An 8,197-nucleotide genomic window follows, 5' to 3' on the forward strand; every position below is an offset into this window, starting at 1 on the left:
GAAGCAGCTTGTCGCTCTTCTTTTCTCATCAGTATAGAATCAACACCTTTTTTGTATTCCAAAGATATAATTAGTTCCATATAGGGGACCAAGCTCGGGAGCATGTGCCAATGGATGCCATGGACGGCAATGGTGCCAGTTACCTGCTTCTGAACTTTGGACTCAAACACGAGTACAGCCGATGTAGGATAAAGGGTCCTGCTTCTGAACTTTGGACTGGGCGTCACCAAAACTGTAATGAGTAATATCACCAGCAGGAGGAAGTTACGGAAGAGATTACTGAAATAAGAGCTGGTGGTTGCAACGCGTTTTGGTCATGCAACAGCTCCGGTTTGCCTATAGCAATGGTGCCAATCGTGCATCACTACGCAAAGGTAAGCCACTTCGAGCACCCAAAGCACGACAGTTGGCAGCAGCCTGCAAATACAGATTCTCAACACTATTAATAAACTTTCTCTATCTCTCAAAACGTTGATATTGAGTAAAACCAGACGTACACATATCTCAATATTTTATGTTATAAAGAGAAATTTGGCCATATAGGTGTGATCAGTGTTGCTGGTTTGATCATGGCGCAACTTCCACTTTAGAGACTGTCTTGCGTCCAGCACAGCTCAAAAGTCAATTCTTATTAAATCAGCAATGGACCAAATCTTTACGGTAAAACTTGATCGGAACTATGGAGTACACTGAGATATCAAAGGGTGTTCATACATGAGCTTGTAGACAAACGTTTTTCCAAAAATCAAATAGCGATGCATGCACTCCTAAAAGATGGATAGGCAAGGATAACGGCTAGGAGAAAATGACATACCACTTGAGCAGCAAAAGGCAACATTTTCTCAGGCATCATGCCTGCACAGACGCCTACACAATAGTAGGAAGAAAAGACATCAGTTGTGGTGGCCATGAGAAGAGAGAAAAAGAGTCCCTGCAATTAAAGAACAAAGATGCAGCTAGTAACATAAAATGGTTAGTGATGCCAAGGGTCCTGCAATCAAACAACAAAGATGCAGCTAGTAACATAAAATGGTTGGTGATGCCAGGACCTCCTTAGTCCTTACTCTTCACACAACAACTGGACGTGGAATGCTGATTGCTGAAGAAAAGTCTCCTCAGCTGACAGCAAGGTGACGAAGTTGAACAGAAATCAAGGTTACTTCCATTCTATTCATATCTTAGGTTGTCTATTTTAGCCCCATACGACCATAACTACGTTTTATTCATATTTAATCCCTAAAAGAAAAACCAACTTTGGGATAATGCAGGACATCCTTTATTTACTAGTTCAACGTTCAAGTTGGAGCCATCATGCAATATGAAGAGTAGCAAAAAAACCCACCGTATATAACCGCTCCAATAAATGCATCCCCAGCTCCTGTTGTGTCAATGAGCTCGGAAGGTGGAATTTTTTCTGCAGTGCCTATAATTATCCTCCCAGTTACCTGGCCAATCCCATCTGCTCTGAGCATCACGACCTATATGAAAAGTTGGAAAGAATCTTCGAATTAGTGAACTACATTTCCAGGTTGTAGGGCATGGTTCATGGCAGAGATTTTCAAAAATAAACTGCAACGCTAGCATGCCCTAAATCCATTAGGATTACATATTCAACCTCAAAAGTAAAAGGAAAAAAAAAAACAAGAGGGTGGAGGGGATGCAGAAACGATGTTGTTACCTATAACGCAATGTCAGACATCACGATAATAATAATATTTATATAACAAATATCCGTTGATGACTATAACAAAAAATTGCAAATTTGTTTACAGCCATAAATTCAAATGTAAGAAAAACAAGCTAGTCATAAGACTTCCAATATTAATAGGAAACAGTAGCCCAATTCATTGTTCACGGCATGTAGGCAAAGATAAAACAATCAAATTCAAGAGCATTTGTCAATAAAAATTATACTAATAGAAAAGATTGCAATTCAAGGGTCGATTTCTGGCCTTTTTTGGCAGTTGGCACTAAACTTCATCTAGTGGGTGGCCATATGAAGCCACCACATCAGAGTCAAAATTCCTAAAGAAAAATAGGAAGCTATTCATCAAGGAATTAAAAGATATTAAAAGTCATGTACCTCTGATGGGAAACACGTTGGCATAATACTGCTATCATCAATGTTCTGCTTTAATGAATTAAAAAGGTTGTCTACGTCCATATTGTCCATGCCAGGGCCTGCATACAGATCATAATTGTCAGTCGTAGACCTTCAAAAACACCAAAATGAAAGGAAAAAAAAAAAAAAAACTCACATCCACTGACCATGTAAGCTTCTTTCTAACATTACAGATCCTGATTCTCCAAGAGTTACAATCACAAATTTAGTCTGTGGCAGCTTTAAAAGCATAGCAATCAAGGCAGATGGAACTGTAGGAGCCCCTGTCCATGCCTGTGACCAACATCAATTTACCATCAAACTGTTGAAACTTGTGACAAAAATTCCTGTGCGTTCATAAAATCTGCATGCATGAGATTTTTTGACATGGAATAAGAATGTTTCCCAATACTAATGCCCTCGCCATGAGGTAAAGCAAGTGAACAACTTATCTTGTTCATGATTGTTTTATTTGTGTTGTGCACCTTTATGGAATTTTGGTGCTGGGCAAGACATGGTTGGCAGGGCTATTGTTCCATACTGCAACTCAAATCAATCCACTTGGTTTGTGCACTTGCCAAGCAACCAAGTCTCCACCAGACAAATTTGACCAGGCCTGGTTCGCAAATAGTTTTCTCGTGAGTTGGTCAAGCCTTGCCAAACCTAAAATATCTATCACTAAAATTTAGATCATATGCTGATTAAGTTCCATAAAGTTCAGAAATTAATAAGTTTCTGTAATGTTTTCCCCCTTTTTCTTTAAGTAGTACTTACTCTTTGTCCATGTGTTGTATGATTGTATCAGTAACTTTTATTTATTTTCTTTCCAAACATAGGAGAACACACACACAAAATGTGGTTAATAGCCTAATTGATTTAGCTGATTAAGCTTGGCCTAGTTGTGACCGACTCTTAAGATTTTGCCAGTTTGCCACCCAGAAGCAGGAAAAACAAAAAGTTCCAAGTAAAAAGATTCCTGTCAATCATGCAAAGAAGACTTCGTTGAGGATGTAAAACAGTTTGGTTTCTTCCATTTAATACACTTTTACTTCCATGTCCGGTGATCACATATAATGAATCTTGCCCATTTGCAGATAACCATCCTCTGCAAATAAGAATGCATGTAAGAGTTATCTGGTTAATTACTATCTCCTTACTACAAGAGGCACCTGAATTGCTTTTCTGCAGACCATGGTAGAAATCAGCACTGATGCTTGAAATTTGCAAGCATCTACATGCACAACCTATGGAGCGAGTTGCTCTTCTTAGAAGCCATCCATGCTGTTAGACAGCCTGTTACATAGGTCACACTCTATAAAAGAAGAGTACAAGAGTACAAAATTCAATTAGGTTAATATGTGCTATTTACCAATCTCACAGCTGAAGATCTAAACAAAGGAAAAAACTCATAAGCATCTCCAACTTTGTTTTCCTTGTAAGAACATATGCATCCATAACAAAGATCTATTCAATGAATACTATTTTGCATAAATGGCCATGCCCCTTGCTCCTTTTTGTTCATGCATTGCGGCCATTTATGAAGATTCACATGCTTGAATTTATTTATCTATTCACTATTCTAACCAAATCTACTCCATCGAATCCTTTACCAAGAAGATAGAACAATCTCCATCAAGAATTTTAAAGTAAAGTTGTCGATTAAGGATACAAAACTGTCCATGAATTATACTAAGTAAAATGAAGCATTTTGCATTAGAAACACCTGGGCCTGGTATATTAAATTGGACAAGTTTGTCCAAAACTGGCACCAGTATGATTTTGCTTCCAAAATCTACCGGGAAGGCAAAAAATGTCAATGGTGAAATTAAGACACTTGCCTGAGGAAATTTAGCTGAGCATACAACATAATCTGCTAGATTAAGGAGGTCATCCAGTCCTTCTCTTTTCCTTTCAGCATCAACCAATATGGGTATACCCAAATTAGAAGCCTGTATCAGAAAAAATACAGAGACAGTTGTTCAGTTGCATGGACTAATTTGCAGAAAAAAGCAAATGGAACATGTTATCGGTTCCTTAAGTCCTTTTCCAACTTGATTAAGGTTAGAAATTCCAACGTAAAATTAACAAGGAACTGAAAAATGCCATGTTGTCCCAATTGTGTGCACCAACCACGGTTACAAATATTGTTCTTGTGTATTTATCAGCAAGGTTTTTCTGGGTTACTGAATGCCAACTTTGTCTTTCTCATGAAAAATTTTGGGAAATCTAGAGAATTGGAATATTTTACAAATAAAAAGATTATAAAATTTGAATTTTATGCTAATTCTCTTGCAAAAAATGGATCAAAATCTAAATTAACTGTTTACATAAAAAAAAAAGTTTAAAAGACATCAAAAAACATATTTGATATTTCATTTTGGTGTTTCTTTTCAAAAGATACTGATTTTTTCACATTGTTTCATTTTTTTAACATTCTGACAAAGCGTGCTTTTTGAAAAAGCCAGCAATATTTATATCAACAGCAATAACATAGAGATTTTAGTAGAATACATCAAAGGCTAATGAATGCTTACTACCGCCTGATGCAACATATAACTACTCAAAAGAAATCTACAGGGCATTCTCAATTTCATCTGTGACAGGGGTAACTCTTGACTCAATTGTGTACAATAATATAGATTTCTTCATGTATTACGTCAAAGACCAATGAACACTTATTAACATTTGAGCTATACTTAATTTCACAAATTAGATGAATTGTTTACTATAACCATCACTCATAACACAAATGCACATGTGAATCTGTCAGTCATGTCTGAGAGTTTGAATGATGTTAAGTACTAATGAAGAATTTGAACAACATCCATTTCTCAATCCAAGCTAGCATCACATAGCCAAACTTCAAATAATCAGAAATTCAAGATGCCTTGAAAAGAGAAGTAGTTCCAGCCAAAGTAGTTGCCAAATAACATAAGCTACATAAGAATAATAGCAAATAATTAAAAGTTTACTTCTTTTGCAATAACCAATGCCGTTTCCTGCAGCCTTCCGTCAAAATATACAAGGCTTGTACCACTCAATGCAGAGGATACGCTCGAAGGTGAAAGATCATCAAGAACCATAGGCGGGTCCCCAGGCGTGAAAATGCAAGTGCGAGTTTTTCTATGTAAGAGACAATTAGATGGCACTAGTTAGAAACAACAATTATGAATAATGAGTAATCATACAAATAAGAACTTCAACAAGTAAAAAGTACAACTAAAGTCTAAAGAAGAATCCGTTTTAATAGCCTAACATGACTGAGTGCATAACTTGTTCTCATGTTCCAATGCAAGAAACTAATGCTTCACTCATTGGTGATAACATTTCAGATCCTTACATAAACACAAACACACACACACACATATTGATAAGATGAACTGTGCAACTAAAACCCCTAGCAAGACTTTTTCATGCTGTCATCCATTATGGTACTTCAAGCATCTTTAGGTACAACTTCCCATTTGAGCAGGGATCTTGTGAAATAACATCTCCTCCATTCTGCACCAGATTGGTGTCAGTTAATCATGTTGTCAGAGCTTCAATGCTATTATAACTAGGCCAACCTTACTTCAGGCCATCAGTGATATGAAAGGAAGTCCCAACAATAGCCACTAGTTTATGAGGGCAACCAAGTGACTTGAATTATCACAATATTCATTACAGTCAAATGAAAAATAAAGAAATGGTAAAAGTTTATTCAAGGAAGATAGCAATGCAAGGTATGCTTTGAAGTAAGCTAATATATCAAAATTCAAAAAAGAAGCACAAATCTCTTACGTTTGAGGATCAACAATAACATAGGTAAATGGAGAATTCCCATCCTTAGAGACCTGCATTTTACATTTTCATATAGTCATTAGCAACATGACTGAAGAGAACTTCTGAAGAAAATTATGCCTCGGTGGATTGTCATATCTTGTTTACTTCTATTCCTTAATCATGTAAATCTTTTGAAGGCTACAAGGGTACCTTTCACATTATAGGAAAGCAAGGATAAAGCATGGTTGTGGCCTCGAGAGGTACTTCCCTAATTCCCTTTTTCTCAGGTTTTAACAAGTGATTGGAAAATCTTACAAAAGATAGCACTATCTTGCATTTTCTGCCAGTGCGATAAACCACAAGTACTTTAAAAAATCTTCCAAAAGTCACAAGCCAAAATTGTGTCAGCAAAATCTGGGAGGAACAACTGGAAAATGATGTAGCTAAAGTTTTTACCAAATTAAAAATCAATTGCATGTTTCCCAGAACTACTTTATGCAACAAAAAGAGCATAACGGGCTTACCACAATGTATTTCGTGTCAACTCCATCTGATTCTAATTCGTCTAGAATGTTCTTTCCTAGGCCATCATTAGCAACCTAAAATAAATCACAAATTGAAGAAGTGAGGAACTCGTACACCAACATGGAAAGCGGTAACCTCAAAAAAGACCATAGTTTCTAAGTAATTTCAGAACTTCTACAGAAATGCTCATCATAATTTGTCAATTAACTGAAAAGATGCATTTTTTTTTCATGTTGCAAACTTTTTCTTACGGACCATGAGTCACTCGTGTTGTAACTGAAACCCATGCTTGTATTTATTCATGGAAAAATTCCTGCAAGATCTCGACACCTGAACAATTCTTTCTTTCACATCTACACCAGGTATGCACACCATTCCTCAAGGATGGCAGCATCTAATCGAATAAGGCAAACGGGACAAGAACGAGCAAAACAAGCATAGAAGATAAAGGAAAAATGAGTAGAATGAGCATAACCTTTGTTATAAGCCTAGGCCTCAGCCCCAAACGGGCTGTGCACGTCAGTGTGTTCGCGGCATTTCCACCTCCTTCAACCTAGAACGAGAAACAGTTCACAAAATAGAATAGTATACACACAAAAGAAACATTCAAAAACGAACTGCAGGCTGAAAAAGAGACTTAAGCACCAAAAAGAAAAGTGGACCATTCCTACGTATACGCCCTATTCAACTTCTGGAAATATTAGCTTCACCAAGTAATCAAGAGCACGAGAAATATCACACTTCCGACAAGACAAACTCAAACGAACCAGCAGCACTTCCATTCGTGGCATCTGTGGAACCAAAAATGCCAGCCGGAGTCCAACATTACGAGTATCGCCGCCATCTGGCGTTCATGAAATAAAAGCAACGTGATGTTCTCGAAGAATGTCATACGTTAAAAACACCGTCGAACTTTTAAAGCCAGATATATACGTCATAAAAAATGTTTTTACACTACAGACTTTTAAACTTCGTGTTCAAAATATGCATTATCCATAGCTTTCTTAATTTGGATTTCTCCCTTAAATTTTACCCTTTCGAAGAAAAAAAATAAAAAAGTTAAGTACGCAGGACATTATTGATCGCCAAGAAGACGTTTCAGAAAGCCTCGAAACACATCCAGAACCTGACATCTAACACTAACGAACGACTCACCTTGGCACTCACGCACCGCATTTTATCATCTGGTTGAGGGAATTGCTTCACGACGGCCAAATAATCCACACCAGCGCCGCCACAACCTAGCTGCAATCACCGAACCACAATCAAACCCAATCTTCCGAAGATAAAAGTTCCGACCAATTTGACCCAGAGAGAGGGAACTGACGACAATTCGTTTCTCCGGAAGAGGCGGTAGAGAAGAAGACAACTGAGCAGTTTCTGAAGCCGATCCCGAAGCCATTCTCACCCTGAGATCTTACAAAAGAAGTTCTGCCGTTGTCAATTTTCGCAAGCAGAAGAAGGGAAGCAAAGAAAATTAGGAACATCCAAAGAATTCAAAGAGGAACAAGACCTCGCGACATTTTCAGAGTCGAAGAGAGGGATATGGAGGCCCTGCCGACGAGACATCGACGTGGAGTCCTAGAGGACAACACCGAGAAGAAGACCCAGACCCTCCACTCCGGCCGCCAACCTCCTCCAATATCGTCTAAGCAACCGCACAACTCTCGCGCTATCGGACCAGCTGACGCTGAGATCTACCTCCAGGAAGTCCAAGAACGACTCGCAGGAATTCTCTCCGTCGGTGTAAGGCTTTTGGAAGAAGACGACCGAAGAAGAAAGCCGGGTCCCGGCGTTGGAACTCATCCT

At 38.1% G+C, this 8,197-nt stretch overlaps 1 protein-coding gene across 4 annotated transcripts; it reads right to left on the minus strand.

Annotated features, from left to right (window-relative positions):
• Window positions 1-34: 34 nt before the first annotated feature.
• On the minus strand, window positions 35-8,197 carry LOC116265407 (uncharacterized). Of its 4 annotated transcripts, none has more exons than XM_031645988.2 (13): window positions 7,902-8,197; window positions 7,716-7,797; window positions 7,544-7,633; window positions 6,864-6,941; window positions 6,388-6,462; window positions 5,882-5,934; window positions 5,074-5,224; window positions 3,940-4,050; window positions 2,269-2,395; window positions 2,084-2,181; window positions 1,343-1,478; window positions 815-867; window positions 35-417 (listed from the first exon to the last, which is right to left on the minus strand). In XM_031645988.2, the coding sequence occupies exons 1-13, from the start codon at window positions 7,955-7,957 to the stop codon at window positions 337-339; spliced, it is 1,191 nt and encodes a 396-aa protein (XP_031501848.1). In that variant the 5' UTR covers window positions 7,958-8,197; the 3' UTR covers window positions 35-336. The 4 variants fall into 4 exon arrangements, with proteins under 4 accessions (XP_031501848.1, XP_031501849.1, XP_031501850.1 ...); XM_031645989.2 differs by having other exon boundaries at window positions 7,716-7,804; XM_031645990.1 differs by lacking the exon at window positions 7,902-8,197 and adding an exon at window positions 7,156-7,232 and having other exon boundaries at window positions 7,716-7,733.

Source organism: Nymphaea colorata, chromosome 12 (genome assembly GCF_008831285.2).
Source record: "Nymphaea colorata isolate Beijing-Zhang1983 chromosome 12, ASM883128v2, whole genome shotgun sequence".
In the NCBI taxonomy this organism is placed as follows: Eukaryota; Viridiplantae; Streptophyta; class Magnoliopsida; order Nymphaeales; family Nymphaeaceae; genus Nymphaea; species Nymphaea colorata.

Bases quoted from the DNA above. Each gene is read 5' to 3' on its own strand.
- LOC116265407 (XM_031645988.2), bottom strand. From the start codon at position 7,957: ATGTCTCGTCGGCAGGGCCTCCATATCCCTCTCTTCGACTCTGAAAAT. The intron at 5,935-6,387 runs GTAAGCCCGTTA...TGTAAAATGCAG, and splicing joins TTGACACGAAATACATTGTG to GTCTCTAAGGATGGGAATTC. The intron at 1,479-2,083 runs GTACATGACTTT...CTTTTCATATAG, and splicing joins CAACGTGTTTCCCATCAGAG to GTCGTGATGCTCAGAGCAGA.